General features: G+C 38.3%; 1 protein-coding gene across 21 annotated transcripts in view; it reads right to left on the reverse strand.

Moving 5' to 3' along the window:
• Positions 1-18,129, reverse strand: part of neb (nebulin) — a 65,073-nt gene that overhangs the window by 44,257 nt on the left and 2,687 nt on the right. For 14 of the 21 annotated variants that reach the window (XM_017039886.2, XM_017039887.2, XM_017039890.2 and 11 more), the window contains exons 1-30: positions 17,333-17,427; positions 16,451-16,551; positions 16,151-16,258; positions 11,225-11,275; positions 9,730-9,837; positions 9,531-9,638; positions 8,969-9,073; positions 8,770-8,874; positions 8,564-8,668; positions 8,371-8,475; positions 7,448-7,552; positions 7,223-7,330; positions 6,295-6,411; positions 6,017-6,118; positions 5,812-5,919; positions 5,629-5,733; positions 5,438-5,536; positions 4,443-4,547; positions 4,253-4,360; positions 4,059-4,172; positions 3,476-3,673; positions 3,253-3,360; positions 3,063-3,161; positions 2,847-2,951; positions 2,602-2,709; positions 1,966-2,277; positions 1,670-1,876; positions 1,462-1,566; positions 1,262-1,369; positions 559-839 (exon numbers count right to left, since the gene is read on the reverse strand). In XM_017039886.2, coding sequence (XP_016895375.1) covers positions 559-839; positions 1,262-1,369; positions 1,462-1,566; positions 1,670-1,876; positions 1,966-2,277; positions 2,602-2,709; positions 2,847-2,951; positions 3,063-3,161; positions 3,253-3,360; positions 3,476-3,673; positions 4,059-4,172; positions 4,253-4,360; positions 4,443-4,547; positions 5,438-5,536; positions 5,629-5,733; positions 5,812-5,919; positions 6,017-6,118; positions 6,295-6,411; positions 7,223-7,330; positions 7,448-7,552; positions 8,371-8,475; positions 8,564-8,668; positions 8,770-8,874; positions 8,969-9,073; positions 9,531-9,638; positions 9,730-9,837; positions 11,225-11,275; positions 16,151-16,234 — 3,473 coding nt within the window. In that variant the 5' untranslated portion in view covers positions 16,235-16,258; positions 16,451-16,551; positions 17,333-17,427. Of the gene's footprint in view, positions 1-558; positions 840-1,261; positions 1,370-1,461; positions 1,567-1,669; positions 1,877-1,965; positions 2,278-2,601; positions 2,710-2,846; positions 2,952-3,062; positions 3,162-3,252; positions 3,361-3,475; positions 3,674-4,058; positions 4,173-4,252; positions 4,361-4,442; positions 4,548-5,437; positions 5,537-5,628; positions 5,734-5,811; positions 5,920-6,016; positions 6,119-6,294; positions 6,412-7,222; positions 7,331-7,447; positions 7,553-8,370; positions 8,476-8,563; positions 8,669-8,769; positions 8,875-8,968; positions 9,074-9,530; positions 9,639-9,729; positions 9,838-11,224; positions 11,276-16,150; positions 16,259-16,450; positions 16,552-17,332; positions 17,428-18,129 lie in introns of those variants that run through there. The other 7 variants (XM_017039888.2, XM_017039883.2, XM_025063555.1 and 4 more) reach the window with 4 other exon arrangements.

The following is an 18,129-nucleotide window of genomic DNA, read 5'->3' on the forward strand; positions in this document are numbered from 1 at the left end:
CAGCAGGAAGATGGTAGGTATGCATGAACTTCTCTCCAGAGGCCTTGTATGCGGCCTAAAAGAATTAAGTTGCGGGAAAACAATAATAGAAGATTAAATCTATTTTGAACAACGTGACACTGATTTTTCCAGCAAACTGTGTCACTTTGACCCATTTTCTTCAAAAAAAAAATATAGTAGAGTAAAATAAAATCCATACATTTGTACAGTTAAAAGTGAAGTATTTATACCTGGTCCATCTGCTTTGAGTTGGTCATAGCCAGAACCATATTCATGGCATCGGTCTTGCTGGTGTGTTTCAAAGTGCTAGGATGCTGGCGGTAGCCGTGCTCATCTAGAGCAGCTTTGGCCGTCTTGGCCTTCTCAACATCCAGAGAACCAATGGGCACCCAACCTGATCCTTTGTAGTAGTTGGTATATTCTGATTTGTAGACATTCTGTGGACACGGAGAGGTACAAAAATATATACATCATTATGAAGATTATTTTTGGGTTGGTTGGGGAGATGTCCTGATGGGAAAGCATACGTCACTCTGGATGTCCATCATGTTGCGACACCTCTGCAGGTGCAAGTTGTCAGGCAGCAGCAGGAAGCTGTGAGGGATCTGCTTGTATCCAGTCATGGTTTGAACCTTTGAGGCCTGTTTGGCATGGACCACACTCAACATGTCCACTGGGGTGTGGTACTTCAGCTTGGACTTGTGGTAGTCCTTCTTGTAGTTCTTTTCACTCTGCATCTTGGCCACTTGCATGTAATGGACCAGAAGAGGGTCGTCCTGGAGGCTACGGAAGCCCACGTGGTGACCTCTGGCCTTTTCGTAGGCCAGTTTGTACTTGTACTGCAATAACAGAAACGTTAAGGTTTTAGGAAATTATCAGACCAAATGATAGTAACATCAAGGTCAGGAATTCATAGTAGCTCAGTAAACTTTGAAATGGTCTTGAGTTAAATAATAAGTTAATTATACAATAATTGTAATTATCTGTCATTATTTGTAAGCAAAAATGACAAATAGTTACCAAAAAAAGAACCTAAAAGAATATCTTAAATTAGCTTTAAAATTAAAGTAAAAGTGGACTGAAAAACCATAATACAAGCGTTTAAAGGTTAGATTCAAAACTGTACAAACAATAAGCTAAATTGCCGATGCAGTACTGCAATTTCTCCACATAGACTGTGTTTGTATATTCATAAACATGTTTGTGTAACCGTAACAGAAAAGATTGTGTCTTATTGGTTATTGTGATGACCAGTTCTTACATTGCTGGCAATGTCTCTTGAGCTTCTAGCGGCGACAACAGAAATAGCATCTTCCTTCACGTGATGTCCTTTAAGCAGATCTTGACGGTGTTCATACTTGTAGAAGTTCTATGCACGAAAAACAAAATCTGCGTTATATCTGCGACTGTACAATATTCCTCTAAAATGTTCTGTCTGTTTGCACAGTCAGTTTGACCGACCTGGCTGATGTTGCAAGCATTGTATCTGGCCTGCAGCAGTTCAGGTGTATCAGCGGGCAGATGGTACGTGTGCATGAACTTCTCTCCACTGGCCCTGTAGTCTTTCTGCACAGTTGCAACAGAGGAATGTGTTTATATCCATTTTAAAGGAGCAGATTAAAGACTAATACCAGGAAATTAACACAAAGTGGTTTTAATTTTTACTGACCATATTCAGATTTCTGGAATTGGTCTTGGCCAGCTCCATGCTCATGGAGTCCACAGGACTGGTGAATTTGAGAGTGTCAGGATGCTGACGGTACTTCCTCTCATCCAGAGCTGCGGAAGCTGCTTTGGCCTTTTCCACGTCCAGGGAACCAATGGGAACCCAGCCGACTCCCTTCACGTAGGACTCGTATTCCTGTTTGTAGTTCACCTGGGGAAAAAAAAAGGTTGATGAGAAATTGTACTTGAGTTGCAAGAGTGTCATAATACAAAAAAAAAATAGCTTTGATGGTCTCTCACATCGCTGGCGATGAAGTTCATGTTGCGAGCCAGCTCCAGGTTCATGGCACCAGGTAGAAGACAATAGTTATGGTGATGCTGTTTATAGCCAGCATTGGTCTGAACCTTTGAGGCATGTTTGGCATGAGCCAAACTTATCATGTCTACAGGTGAGTGGTACTTCAGCTTGGCCTTGTGGTAGTCCTTCTTGTAGTTCTTTTCACTCTGCATCTTGGCCACTTGCATGTAATGGACCAGAAGAGGGTCGTCCTGGAGGCTACGGAAGCCCACGTGGTGACCTCTGGCTTTATTGTATGCTTTCTTGTACTGGACCTAAAAGGACAGATATGGTTCTCTAAATATCCATCTCTTTGAGTACAAGGAAACACTGTGAATCTCTTCTTTTGAAATGCCAAACAATTGTGAGAGATATTTCATAAGGTTTTACGAATACTTTATGCAGATGATAATGTTATTTACATTATATCATGTCCCAAACAAAGTCTTTGACACCCTTGAAAAACGTTCTTTTGAAATGCCAAACAAATTTGTGAGAGATATTCCATTAGGTTTTACAAATACTTTATGCAGATGATAATGTCTTTTTATATTATATCATGTCCCTAACAAAGTCTTTGACACCCTTGAAAAACTTACATCACTGGCTGCATGTCTAGCAGCCTTAGCAGCGATAACAGAGATAGCATCGGGCTTCAGGTCATAACCTTTAGCGATAAGGTCTTCCCAGGCCATTTTGTAATAGTTCTGAAAGGACAACAAAGAAGAAAGAATGATTAGAATGGACACTTCACTAGATGTAAAAATCCCATTCAGGATCTGGTGCTTTTTAATTGAAAATTGGTGTTTCAAAATGTCCAACTCATGTGATCTGGCAGATTTACCTTGCTGATGTTGTAGGCGTTGCACTTGGCCTGCTGTAACTCTGGGATGTCAGGAGGCAAAGAGTACTTCTGATGAATCTCCTCAAGACCACTCTTGTAGAAGCGCTGTTAGAGGAAAAAGGAGACGAAGCAGAAGTCAATCATGTTAATTAATGTTTATTGGGTGCAAAAGCCTCTTTCCGTAGAAGCAATAACAAAATCTAGGCTGAAGCTTACATCGCTTCTCTGAAGCTGGTTGACTTTAGCCTGCATCATGACGGGATGGTCATAAATCGCTGTGAAGGGGACGGTGTCTGGGTGCTGTCTGTATTTTCTCTGTAAAAAACAAAAATGATTATATAATGGGTTCATTGGTCGAAAATATAAATGCTAAACACATTTAGCAAAATTGCTAAAAATCTCATACCTCACTGAGGATCTCGCCTGCCTTCTTGGCCTTCTCCACATCCATGGAGCCATAGGGGATCCAAGGAGTTCCTTTGGTGTAGGCGTTGTAGTCGGCCTTGTACTCATTCTGACATATAAATGAAAGAATAAAAAAAAAAAAAGAAGAAGAAATGTTAACCTCATGATAAATTTAGTTAAAAATCGTATTTAGATCAAACTGATACTCCACAGTGTGGTCTTACGTTGCTCTGGATGACGTTGGCTTTTTTGGCCAGGTCCAATAGGACGCTGTCGTAGGGCAGGAAGTAGTTGGGACTGATCTTCCTGTATCCAGTCATGCTGGCAATTCCCTGGGACTTCTTAGCCAAGGTGACCGACATCATGTCCAGTGGTGTGTGGTACTTGGTCTTCTGCTTCTCGTAGTGCTTTTTATATTCACGCTGTGGAAACAACACTTTATGTCCTTCAATGGTTCAAAGCATTTTTGCTCTGGTTCATGAACTGTGATCTTAATTTTGATTTTCTTTCTATGGGCTGTATTTAACAAATGAATGCTTTTCATTTTCATTAATTTTTTTCAGTGTATTCGTCTAAAGCAACATGTACTTTTCATTCATTTCAAAATGTTCAATGATCCTTTATTTTGTTATGGTACAAGAATGCTCAGAATAATCTTTGTTTTAACATTACTGATGATGCTGTCTTTGCCTTTAATAAATAAATACATATGTAGAAAGATCATGTTTTTTCTCTAATGTAAGTCTAGTCAGTTAACAGTAAAGTAAAAATGTCAGTAATTTAGTTCAGGAGAAGCTAACGACTCACATCACTCTGGATTTTGGCCACGTGAACAGAGTGCAGGATCTTGGGGTCGTCGTTGATACTGAGGGCTCCCACCATCTTGCCCTTGTTCTTTTCAAACTCCTTCTTATACTTAACCTGCAAAGAAAAGCAGCAGGTTGTCATTTACGCCACTCATTAAGGGCAATAGACAACAAATACAAATTTAGCAAACTTACGTCACTGGCGATGTTGGTGTGAGCGCGAGCGGCGAGGATCGAGATGGCGTCGCCCTTCACCTCGAACTTTTTGGCCTTGTTTTTCTCCCAGTCGTACTTGTAACAGTTCTACACGGAACAGGTGAAGGCGTTTACTTAGTTCAGTTTGAACTCTTACTGAGAAGTTTTTCCTCGTTCAGATGGAACTTACGTCACTGAGGTTGAAAGCGTTTGCTCTGGATTGAACGAAGAAGGGGAAGTCTGGAGGCAAACTGTACTTGACCTTCATCTCCTCGTAGTGTGCTTTGTAATTTAACTGTGGGAAGAGCAGAGCCACAAAATGAATACAAAAGAAGTGCGTGTCAGTCGCTATGTGATTTCTTTGCACCAGAGGGCAGTCTTGCACTCGGTGGCTTCGATGTGAGGCACACTTGACTTGTCCCCCCCTTTTTTCATGCCCACCCTCTGATCACAGGGTTTATTCCGGGTCTCATGAACACACGCTGCTATTTTTACATCACAGAAAGATGGTTCTCCAGTTTCCATGGTGCCCACAGAGAGACAGCTGAGCTGCCTGCATGATGGGATTCATTTCAAGGTGATCTGCATGTCTGGAAACTCACTCATCTGGTACATTTAGAATGGCCTTTTCACCATTAATGTCATTATATAGACACAATACATAGAGAGATGTGCAAGACATTGATGGTGCACACATTCACTATGGCCTCCTTTTTGCATTATTTTTTCTGTTACGAGTATTTAAAGCAAATATCAAGAACCAGAAACTCATCCTCAACAACGTTAAACATTTTCCTGTCATTTTTGTAATGAACTTGATGCTTTTTAAGCCTTGAAAGTGATCTGTTCACAACCTTGTTTTCTGTTCTTTACTCACTTTCTGTCCTATTTTAAGGCCACGCCTCCTCACTTTGTTGTTGTCGTTGAACCAACCAATGGGGTGCAAGAGGGTACTACATGTATAAATCTGTTAAAACCTTTGAACAGTCCTGGGCTGTATATATAAAAAAAAAACTTGTTGCTGTATATAAAGCCCACTGCTCACAGCTGTAATTGTAACTGAAAACATCAGGCAGATTTTTCTGACAATTTCTCAACCTAATAAACAAAGCATCAGTTCTGATGCTTTAACACAGTTGTATTTTACCAAGCTGTTTTCAGGCAGTTCAGTTCAATGGTACTTACGTCACTCAGCTGCTGGGCGTTGATGGCAGCTTGAACCATAACCGGTGAGTCTGTCACTTGCGTAAATTTCACTTTGTCTGGATGTTTCCGGTATACTTTCTGTAAAAAAAAACAATGAAATAACATAAATTACAGACGCGATTTTAAAACATACAGTATGTATCGGCATTTTATCTGCCAAAATTTCTTACATCTTTACAGTCGTCAAGCTTCTTTGAAGCTTCATATTCGGGCGTAACAGTTTGAGGGAAGAAGCATCTGGTTTTCATATCTTCATAGTCTGCTTTGTACAATTGCTGCAAGAGATAAATGTGCAAATGTGTCACACATTTGTTAATAAAGTCTTCTGACCATGAAGTTCAAATGCCACTTACATCCTTCTTCATTTCCTCAACCTTCTGACAGTGAAGCATATAAAGATCTTCATAGCTGCCAATGTAGTGACCCTTCACCTCGTTTTCATACTTATCCTTGTAATGTGTCTGGAAAATGGAGACAAAATATTAGCTAGTATATGGCAACAGTATTTATATTTGATGTAATAATAAATCAAAGTCCTATCTGGTGCGTTGATCTTACATCGGAGAACCGTTTCAGTACGGAGTCCATCTGGAACTTGGGCGTGTCGCAATAGTTGATACTAAAACCTCTGGATTTCTCGTAGTTGTCCTTGTATACTTTCTGTCATTGTCAAGTCATATGATGAAAAAAGGTCAGTGGACAACAAAAAAGGTCATTCTAAATATTTGCCAAAAAAAAAAATCTAAAATCAATAAATTATGACAATCAGCTAAACACATCAATTCGCTTTATATTTGTTTCCATCTTTGCATCTTAAAAAATGTGTGCAAACGTACATCACTGAGAATGGTGCCAGCATATCGAAGCTGCCTGAGAAGAGGATTCTCAGTGGCTGGGAGCGTGTTATAGTCAGACTTCGCTTTTGTTTTCTCATAATCCTTCTTATATTGGACCTGTAAAAGAAGAAAAAAAAAATAGATATTATAGTGAGATTAGATTGAAAAAACAACTTATTTCTCATGTCTTTAGTAAAAATAGGCCAAATTGCAGTAAAGTAACATTGCGTTTTTTTATATAACCTTGTAGAGTAAGAGCCAAATACTCAATTAAAATTTGAAAATTTGAATAAACATTAAACATACACAGGCTCCTCACATTATGACATACTTGACCTACAGCATTTTGTGGCTACGTCGCCATGTCCAATATATTTATTAAGAAAGTCTTGTTTTATCATTCCGACACACGGCTTGAAAACAATTTTCACACAGGAACAAGTGGACGAGTGGAGTGGACAAATATATTGTCACACAGCATTGTTGACATTTGCCAGTTGTATGCCATATATAGTTGGACTGTGCTACATTCACTTTCCTGAACTTTTTTCGAAAACTTTACTGTGGCTTCCACGCGTAAATCGGACACTTCTGATGTTTTTATGTCCTAGATTATGATGTTGCCACTGTGTTAGTGTAGGTGAGTGACATAGGTACTAACGTAAAGTACATTAGTTCTGACTTAGGGCGTAAAATGGAGGTTTGTTTTATGTTTGGAACAACTTATCCTCTGGTAGAATTAGTGATCTAACCCGTACTCTGTGGATCAAGCAGCTGATGTGTGTGTTTCACTGAGTGCAATCACACGGTGATGAATCACACTCCACTCTGAGACACTGGTCAATGCTCTGCCGCATCTTCCACATGAGACAAAGCCTCTATAAATACTCCATAATCTGTGTGCTCGTGTGTGTTTGTGGGGACTCACCTCACTGGCAGCTATACGAGCCTTCTTGTTTGTGTCGTAAACAGGAGTCTCGGTCTGCATGAAATAAATTTGGTCTTTTGTGTCCTCAAAGTCCTGCGTGTACTTTCTCTGTTGGGAGAACACAGAAAAAGATGCTGTTACACCTGCAGCAGAACGGCGTGTTTTTTGTCTTTATGATTTATAAATGTCAGGTCAGACGTGTTGCAAAGTAACGGCGACACTTACGTGGCTGAGGTTTTCCATCGCCACCCTGGCAGTGGCCACATCAAAGTAGGGAGTCTCGCACCACTGACCCTTCACATTTTTATTGTAATCCTCTTTGTATTTCAGCTGTGTACAGAACCAGAAATACAAGCAACATTAGGAGACATAGCACTGAATAGCTTCTTACCACACATTAAGCTAGAAGGTAACGAAAAGACAGTTCAACTTAAAATGCTACAACTGTATAGGTAAAGCAAATAAATACAGTTCGTGAAATTAGCTTTTTATAAATTTTTATATTTTTTTTACTTTGCTTTTTAAGTTGTTAAAAAGTAAAGCAAATATTATATAAAAGACAGTTTGTGAAATTAGCTTTTTATAATTTTTTACTTTGCTTTTTAAGTTGTTAATAAGTGTTTTTTGTTAAATAATCTGTCTTATTATTATTATTTTAAAAAACTTATATAACTTATTAAGGAGTTATATATAGTTATGTGTATATATGTATATAACACTATGCAATATACTATTATAATATAAAACAAAATTGAGAAGCAAAAAATCTAAGAGTTAGAAAAGATAAGTAAAATACTCGTAATAAAAATCGTAAAAATTTTGCCAAAAAAAAATAAAAATCGTAAAAATTTTGCCAAAATGACCAGTTTCCTGAACAAGAATAAACAAGTAACAAGTACCAACAAGATCCAGGAATTAACTCAAAGTACACAGTAAAAGATAAAATTATATTTTTATAAAAAACAAAACAAAAGTAGGGCTACAGTGGAACTGAAAGGTCCCAGTGTTTAAAACCTTTTTTCATTACTCGCTCCAATTTTGCTACTTATGGTGTTAACTTATAAAATCTTATTAGCAGATGCTTTGTTCATTCAGAAGTTAGTGAAAAGGCATTGTTAATATGGAGCCGGTTAAAGGTGTCTGCTTACATCACTGCGCTGCTGGTCCGCTATCTTGGCTATCACCATTTCAGGAGGATCAGCCAGAGAGGTGTACTTGGCCTTGCGCTCGTGGTGACCCTTCTTGTACTGAATCTGTGCGAGAAGACGATGATTACAACTACAGTAGCTTACTTTTCCGACAATTTTCTGCAGTAAAGAGTCTAGTTGGAACTGAACTTACATCACTGAGGACTTCCTGAGCCTTGGCCACTCTGCGCAGCTCTGGACTGTCGCTGTATGGGCAGAACATGGTCTTCTCTTCCTCCCAGGCCTCCTTGTACAGTTTCTGAAGCGGGTGTAAAACCATGGTTTAGAGCGTGTTCTTAACAGGTAAAAAAAAAACAACTTCCTGTTTGTGGCAGGATTGTCCAGGGTTCTGATGCTCACGTTGCTGTAGTTGGCAGCGTTTTTCACAGCCAGAACCAGCTCAGGAGCATCAGGGGGCAGCAGGTACCGGTCCTTAGTCTCATCCCACTTCTGTCTGTACAGAACCTGCAGAAGACGATCAGCAGCGTGGGTGCTTCAGTGCTTCAGACAGGTATATCTTTGTTTTTCTTCATATTTAAGATGAGGAGTGGCGGCTCACCTTGCTGATCAGTTCAGAAACACGCTTGACATGAGCGATCTCCTTGGCCTCGCCATCGTACATACTAGTGGTCCGAGCCCTGTTTCCCTCCATACGATATTTAACCTGATCATCAGGAAGACATGATTTATTTCTGAATATATTTAGATTCAAAAAGGCGCGAAACCCTTTCACACCAATCATGATATCATCATTAAATAATTTCAAACTGAATCCAAATATAATAAATATAAACGTGTTGGAAAACAACCACATAAAATACTCAAATCAATCAAGTCTTTAAAGATTTTTTTCTCACCTAAATTCCTTCAATTTGAAGTTAAATTTGTTTAAAAAATATTATTATTAATTTTAATGAATTTTAAGTTTTTTTGGGTGTGTAATTATTTATAAAAAATAAAAAACATAAGATTGACTGTTGTTTTTACTTACAGAGTAAAATACAAATATTCTTGGTATTCATGGTATGTTAAACCAGGATCCTGACAATATGTACACTCAGTTCTCTTACTGTGTGTCAGACAAACAATTCCAATGATGATAACAACAGCTTCAGACCTACCTCACTCAGCTGCTCCTGGGCCTTCCTGATACGAATCATTTCAGGAGTTTCAGTCTCCACACAGGGAGGAGTTCCTCTGGACAAGTCGTAGGCCTGACGGTACTTGTTCTGTGGAGCAGAGGTACCAATTAAACCATCGTACAAGTAAACCTAATTAAAGGCAAACACGTAGTTATAATAAAGCTTAAATTCAACTTACGTGGCTGAACTGCTCCAGCATCTTCTGGCTGTGGGCCAGGTAAGGGGTCATGAACTTGGAAGTGTCCACTTTGCCCCTCTTTCTGACCTTCCTGATAGGGACGCCAGACTGAAGCAGGACAGAGGGGAAATAGTAAAAAAAAAAAAAAGTTTCTAACTAAGAGCAAAACATTCTCTCACAACACAACGGCTCATCACAGACACATTGTAACAGTATAAAAAACATTCTCTCACAACACAACGGCCAATCACAGACACATTGTAACAGTATAAAAAATATAAGCTGTATTTTGACCTTTTCTTTATGTACTAAATAATCTATTATCAGATATTATAAAGCTGATGTAACAAGCAACTTGTTTTTACCTACCACTCAAACCACTTACCTTTAATAGTTGAAGGGACACTAAAAATAAATTAATACATTCTATCTATATGTCTGGAGATGCAAGAAAATGCCTATTTGAGCAAGAAAAAAGCTGCACACCTATAAAAAAAAGCTTCTATAAAGGCACTGAGCATGCATCATTAGTCTGAGCAACGTGGAGTTGTACAGTTTCTAATGTGAGAAGAATGGCTGCAAGTATACAACTGTCCCTTAATTAGGATTTTTGTGGTGTAATAGTAATAAAAGTGTACAATATGGAAAAAAAAATGTGTTCAACTAAGGATTAGTTTTCCCCTGAAACCATACACTCTCAACATTGTCACAAAATGTAATCATTATCAAGTATCGGTCAAGCATATGTGGCTTAAATTTAAAAAGAAATAATACATTGTTATTATTATTTATAACACAAAAATTGTAAGAATGTATTTAAATATATAATAAACAATTTTTAAAAAATATTTAGACAGAAATCTAAGCAACATATTCCGTTATACCGACTATGTACAGTGAAACCTCAGTTTTTCGAACTGAATTAGTTTCTGAAGGTAATTCGTGAACTAAAAAGTTTGAACAGTTCCTAAACCAGCAATTCTCGGAGTTTTTGTTTGTTAAACAAACAAAAAGGTACCCCAAAAAAAACTTTGTTATCTATGGTTATTTATGGCAACACATTTTACAAATTTGTATCATGACAGAAAATTATAAATAACATGTATAAATGTTATTTCAGAGAAAGGTTTTTGAATGTTGTGAAATATGTGGAACATTAAGGGACCATGTTAGTGCTTAAAAAGTATTACATTTAAAATCTATTAATAACCATAAAGCATTAAAAATATTCTATCAATATTGCAATAGTAAGCAAAATGTTTAAAAAACAAGAAAAATAACTAAAAATCATTGGCGTATTGTTGCAGCCTTACTGTGACGTCACCCCGAACCCAAACTGTAAAAACCCAGGAAATACCCCAATAACAGTCCTTTTTCAAATCTCTTATAATATTCTATACTAATAATTTTATACGGCTAAAACTGAACAATATTTAAAGCTCATGCAGATGCTAAACAGTTGTTCTACACGAGCAGGAGTTGCTGTTTCTTTTACCTGGTGGAACTGAGTGGATTGCTCAGTAGTGACAGTCCCCGTGGTTGTTATCTGCTCAACATATTACAAATATAGACACACACACACACAAACTCTGGGGGTTCAAAACTGCCACAGCATGATATGGGAGAAACATGACAGAAATTCTGTTGCATTGAGGTTGATTTTTCTACAGCTCTGGCACACACCACTTGTTAACACTAGTCTCAGGGTTCTATGTTCTGTAATAGTGACAGTAACTGCAGTCTAATGAAGTCATTGCACAGAGGAAGAAGTAACGGTGAAACGCGAGCCTGATCGCTCTAAATCCGCTATAAATAGTCAATAGACACCAAAAACTGACGTGACACTAATTCTATTTTTATTTGTCATTTCCACACCTGTTGTTCCTGTTATCTGTTGCCACAGCGTGTTGCACATTAACACAGCCTTATAATCCGTTTGTCTGTCCAACCACAGCTCTCAGCTCTCTCTGCTGGTTTTTTAAAAAGATCTCTCTATTACCACCACCAACTGTAAGGTTTCACCATGCAGACAGGAGAGGGTTTATTTTTAACAGGTTTATTTAGCCTGCTTGTATGCTTTATTAAAGTACCCTTAAATTAATTCATTAAAGTATATGACACTCAAAAGACTTGGCTAGTCAGGTTAACCTTTATCTGGAAGGTCAGGGTTTTGATGCCAAGCTTCACTAGGCAAGACGCTTTGGCTTTGTACTAAAATAATTTTTCTACTGCATTTACCCCATCCATAAAACAATAGCGATAAGTTAGATGTGAGCAAACGTTCTGACTCCCGAGCCACAACTGTCCTAAAATTGAACAAGGGGGCCGGGTCAGGAGCAGATAGATGGAGCTTTCGTGTGAACTAAGATAAACGACATTTAAAAGTCATGCTTAAAGACTTATTTTTAATTTTTTTTAAAGATTTTTTGTACTTGTTCTACAGCCTAGGTGATTAATCTTTTAACCACTGGCATAGAGAACATTTCTATTTCTTTGTGTCTGAGATACAAATTCAATAGGGCAAAGAAAATCACTGGTGCGCAAAGTTTGGTCTTTCTGTATGGAGTTTGCATGTTCTCCGACTTCCTCCCAAACCCAGAAACACGGTGAATAGGGAAGTAGATTGATAATCTGGCGAACTATCGCATTCGCCTGTTGATAGCTAAGATTGACTCCATTTTTGTTTTACTGAACATTTAATGACACCAATATAGCACAGTACGCCTTGAGCAACAAGACCCTAACCCTAACCCTGCTGGCCTGGAGTAGTACTGCATGTAAAACTACTTCCCAGGTACCGCAGCTTACAGTAAGTGAGAGATAGCGCTGCACAATTAATCAACTATAATCATAATTACAATTTTGGCTGCCACAATTAAATGAAGATGACTGTCACAACATTAACATTGAAAGTGGGCTCCATAAAAATCAAACAGCATTTGTTACGCTAACTTTATATGGTTTCTCAATTATCAGGCCTGACAGACACTAATTCCATTATTCATTGATCATTAATAAAAACAGTTAGCTAAAAGGCTTGTGTTTTAGCCTTTGTAGTGCTGTTGACACATAATATATTGAAAATTTTAAGCAATGCCCTGCTTATTAACATGCATCAGTTGGAATAATTAACACATGCACAATACACTAGAAAAAGGTAAAAGCTGTGATGCCTTTCTGGGGTTGACACAGCAGATGAATGCATGGTGATAATACCTTATGTAAAAACAAGGGGCAACCTTTTTTTACACCAGATGCCTTTTTTATAGCCACCTTCACCCGTCACTGGGTTTGGGTCGAGCATTGGTAGTTTATTTTGAGGTAATTTTGACGTTTTAAGGTTAATGACAGAATGGTTAAATAACAGGGGCCGGTGACAGTCTGTAGGTCATTTAGTTCCAGGCCGCAGTGGAACACCATGAATTTACTTAAAAAAAAATTCAATATTTCAAAGCAATAGGTCATTCGGACTCCGATACTAACAGAATAAAGTCTATACATAATATATTGAAATAATTAACACATGCACAATACACTAGAAAAAGGTAAAAGCTGTGATGCCTTTCTGGGGTTGACACAGCAGATGAATGTATGGTGATAACACCTTATGTCAAAACAAGGGGCAACCTTTTTCTTTTTTACACCAGATGCCTTTTTTATAGACACCTTCACCCGTCACTGGGCTTGGGTCGAGTATTGGTAGTTTATTTAGACTAAACGTTTTCAGGTTAATGACAGAATGGTTAACGTCAGGAGTCTGGGGACCAGTGCCAGTCTGTAGGTCATTTGGTACCGGGCCGCAGTGGAACACCATGAATTTACTTAAAAATTCAATTTCTCAAAACAATAGGTCACTCAGACTCCGATACTAACAGAATAAAGTCTAAAAGATGTTTTATGTTTTATTTGATGAGTCTAAACTTCAAATCATTACATACAGATGTAAGATGTATCTACATCTTAAATAATAATAATAAAATATATAACGTAAGCACATATGCCGTATACACGTATTTGCTCCATATATGTCATATTTTGCTGCACAAAAATTGCAATACTCTTTCTGCATTGGCTTCACCCAATGAGATAGACTTTCACGATCCTGACTAAAGCTGCACTTTCTCCTCTATTGGTTGCTTCCAGCATAAAGTGTTAAAACGATGCCAACTTGTGAACCTGTGATTAACCCATGCATGTAGCTTCACGGACTTCAATTCTGTCGTGAGACAGCAAGTCTGACTTTCTCAAAACCATAAGAAATTAAAAATGTATAAATAAAATACAAAGTAAGTGCAAGATTTGTAAGATGCTGAGGCGTCCTGCACAGAGTGGGAACCCTAGTTACGCTGCAAGCAGGCTTTTGGTTCCTCTGGTTTTCTACAACCAGGCTGCATTCAAACATTTTATGTTACATATATGTTTTCCTTGAATGCAACTATTTAAGTTTTACAACATGTTTTAACAAAAAAAAAAATATTTAAAATTTGAAACCAATTTTGCAAATTTTGGATTTTAGAAGTACCAAACAGTTCTGTGGACTGAATTCAATCTGTTTTGCACCTAACAACATCACTCCTTAGTAGCTCTATGCTTTCTTGGCTTCATTACAATGGAAATTTTCGGTCTGTGGGTATTATATTTTATATTTTCTTAACGTTTCTATGTTACAAGGTACTGCTGAATTGAGAACATGAACGGGAGATATTTGTGAATTTAAATTTTACTTTATCTTAATTTTACATGCTTTTCTCATTAAGCAGCTCACACCGCAGTGTTCGCACACATAGCACATATTGCTCCAGAAATAGCACGTCTAACTTACAGCCTGCCTGAACTGCACTTATCCTCACTCAGACACATGGTAAAGTCAAACGTGAACAGTGATACAGGGTTGTGGGTAATGAATATAAACTACTCCCAGGTGAGATTCCTACGATGCCCTTCATTTCTACCACATTTCTCAGAGAAACCAGAGCTGACAGAAAGAACATCTCAATCATTTTGTATCAACATTTGTAAGAGGCTTCAACATCTGGGTCGATCAGACAGGAGAGAACCATAGAAACACAGACGCTGCATTATAAAACTACTCTACAACTGTGGTTAGTGCTTCTTACTGTACAAACTCCTCTCCTAGACAGATTTCTAGCACTGTGAGGTTAACACATTTGGAGTGTGATTTACAGCACTGGCCTCTCCCACTCTCTTTCCTTCTCCCTCTTCCCCTCCATCCCTCTGCCAATGTGCCATAGATGTCCACTTCTAAATTTGTCTGAATGCCAGACAGAGAACTCTACACTCCACCCCCTTTATGACCTACTTCAATCATTTTTAAATCAATATAAAAAAAAAATTCCAGCTTTTTAAACATTCAGTTATCTAAGTCAATATAAAAAAAAAATCAATTCCAGCTTTTTAAACATTCAGTTATGTAATATTAAACAACAAATAAGTCCTAATTTGGATAGTTGTTTTAAGACATATAAGTCTTATTTTACATCTGACATTAACAGTTATGTTTCTCACCATTCTGTAGACCCGATGTGAAGCCTTCTTACTTATTTGCTCAATAGAGATTTCTCCACAGTGTAGATGAAAGTGTTAGTGAAACCAGAGTGTATTGTACTTCTGTCCTAGTAACCCCACCTCCTAGATGATTTACATCTTTGCATTAAAGATCGTAAATCAGTGCGGAAATAGCTCCTATGTTATATGGGAGTTAAATGATCAACAGGAATCATCCGTTAGTAAGTAATGCAAAAAAAAAAAAAGTCATTAAGACTCCCCTATAAGATACGAGCTCTAATGATGAAGGTATACAAGGCAAGCCTTAATCCTATTTCACCAGGAAATAAAGGATTAAGATGTGAGCCTTCTGTTTTCACTCTTCCATTGGACACTGGCATGGAGACATTCAACAGCACAGTAAGTCATACATTAAAAAGAGACTGACTAGAAAATCTAAAAAAAAAAGAAAACTTGTAATATTGGAAGTATGAGGTTCAACAGGTCACCTCAGTCAAACTGGTGTTGTTCTCATACTGGCACACGCCCAAAATGTATGTAACAGTATGCTGCCCATGTCAACTGTGCCATGTTTACGTCACAAGAACACCATTAATATTACTGTGGGAGCCTCATAACACTGCAAAAAAAAAGCTATTCTTCACAGATATTCTGATTTATGTTTTTCATCAGTTTTATTAACAGTTTGCTTCAGCCCTTGAATAGATTCTGAATGAAACAGGATCTTGCAGCAAAAACCAGCTCCGTAAACTGCTGACTGAAGCCGTGGTCATCACTTGACCAACTATTCATAGGTAAGTTATTACGTTCAACCTCCAGTTGGAAAAAAGGGAAAAGAAATGACTGGCTGTTTTTTTGTTTTTTGTTTTCTAAACGTGAATGTACATTTACTTACCTCCTCAATATACTCCACTTCCTCTCCCTCTTCTTCCTCTTCCTCATACTCCACATATTCCTCATACTCCACATATTCCGTCATTTTCAGACGGTGTTAAGGGGGTTTCTATGTAAAAGCACAGATGTGATCATGAGTCAAAGGAAATAGAGAAAAAGAAGACAGTCTTTTATGATTCACTGCTAAAGAATAATAAGTATATGTAAAAAATCCCCATTGAAATCAAATGAGTTTTAATGTTACAATAATAATGTAGCAAAAATAACACACTGATTTTGAACCAATGAACGTATGTCATACCAGCAAAAGATTCCTGCAGTATTTGCTGACAGTAAGGAGACCTGACTTGCCATCCACTGGGGTCACACACTGTTAGTCCAACTTTAAGATTTACCCCAGTCCTAAACAAAGTGATAATAGAAAATGTAAAAAAAAGAAATTCTCACATAAACTGCAATGTAATGCAAGCCCTAATATGTTGATGACAATAAGGTATGTCGGGGAATTCAATAAAACGGGCCTCTGCCTTTGAATCTGCCTAAGGCCACCGCCCCTCCTCCTCAACCTCCTTCTTAACTTGCCACAACACAGTCGGAAAAAAAAAAACGGTGCCTCCTGGCTGACGGCTCACGACAGCTGCCCAACAGCGCTTCAGCTATTTGACATGTAAGCTAATGCCACGGCCCGATTGGCTGGCTCTGTTTAGCAAATGGGGAGTCAATGCCTTCTGAGGCTGCAGGTTAAATATAGGATGGCATACTAACTCTCTTTTTTTAGCACTTGAATGAAATTTTGTTAAATTTAATGAAACTGTATTTAAAAAAGACAAGAGGAAGGAATATAGAAGGACTTAGTAAGAACTAAGGTGCTCAGATTTTGGAATTGGAAGCGAAAAGGCCTTGCTGCCGCTGCTCCCTCTGCTGCTGCTGCTGCAAAATCAGGTATATACAAAGGAATGGCAGAGTTGGCTCTTGTTGGAATCTTGAACTTCTGGGTCTTTTGGTTACTCCATCACAGACCAGTAGAAACTTCACCATCCTAATTCCTCTGTCATAGATCCTCTCAGATTCCAGTTGGCAGCAGAGAATGAAGATGATAGAAGTCCAAAGAGACGGAAAGCCATGCAGGATTTAGGAAAACGAGATATGTGTGTGCTTTAATTGCCTTTTCCTTTTTGCTTACCAGTTAACTTAAAGTTTAAATGGTCTCCCAAGCCACCAAAGCCTCCCCAGCTTCCCTCCAGAGAAACGCTGGGCGATAGCTCACAGCCGAGGTTTCTACCCAGGTTATCATGTGCTCGCTGCAGCCAATCACAGGCTGGCACTCTCAGGTTACAAAATCTAAATATACCTAAGTGATCCTCTCAGAAAAGAGCACCTGTTGAGGCCAATGCATCAGCGGTAGAGTTTTGAGGAAGGCAGTGGGGAACAAGTGTTGGTAGACTGAGGAAAATAAAAGCAAACTCCAGCTGAGACAACCTCAACCAGAGGGAATATGATTGGGGTTAATAGAGCTTGGTTTGAAAGTGGGTTAGAACAAGTCTACGGGTCTGAATTTGATCCCTTAAGGAGAGAATGTTAGCTACAGCTAAAGGTCTGGTGAGAGCAGCACGTTCCATATCTGTTGAGGTCATCTGTCAGCTACCCCTGAACTGACCAATGAATGTCCTGTCAAGAAGAACCAGGTCAATTTCGAATAGAAGAGCTGTGAGGTAGAAAAAAAAATACAAAACCATTAAAATAGATTCATAAATTTCTAAAGACAAGAATTGGTCCTCTATAAAGGAGTTTCCTACAATTTGAAAAAATAATACATTTTGAAGACCATAATCCAGAGTGTACCCCGCCTTGACTTGATGACTGGCAGGCCTTACTTCAGCCCCTCCTCCCACACCTTCCCCACAACCTTACAATGGATTAAGCTCAGAAGATGAATAAATGGTCAAAATTGCATTCAAATTTAAACTGAGTTATCTTTGT

The sequence above is a fragment of the Cynoglossus semilaevis genome, chromosome 16, assembly GCF_000523025.1.
Source record: "Cynoglossus semilaevis isolate Cse_v1.0 chromosome 16, Cse_v1.0, whole genome shotgun sequence".
Taxonomy (NCBI): domain Eukaryota; kingdom Metazoa; phylum Chordata; class Actinopteri; order Pleuronectiformes; family Cynoglossidae; genus Cynoglossus; species Cynoglossus semilaevis.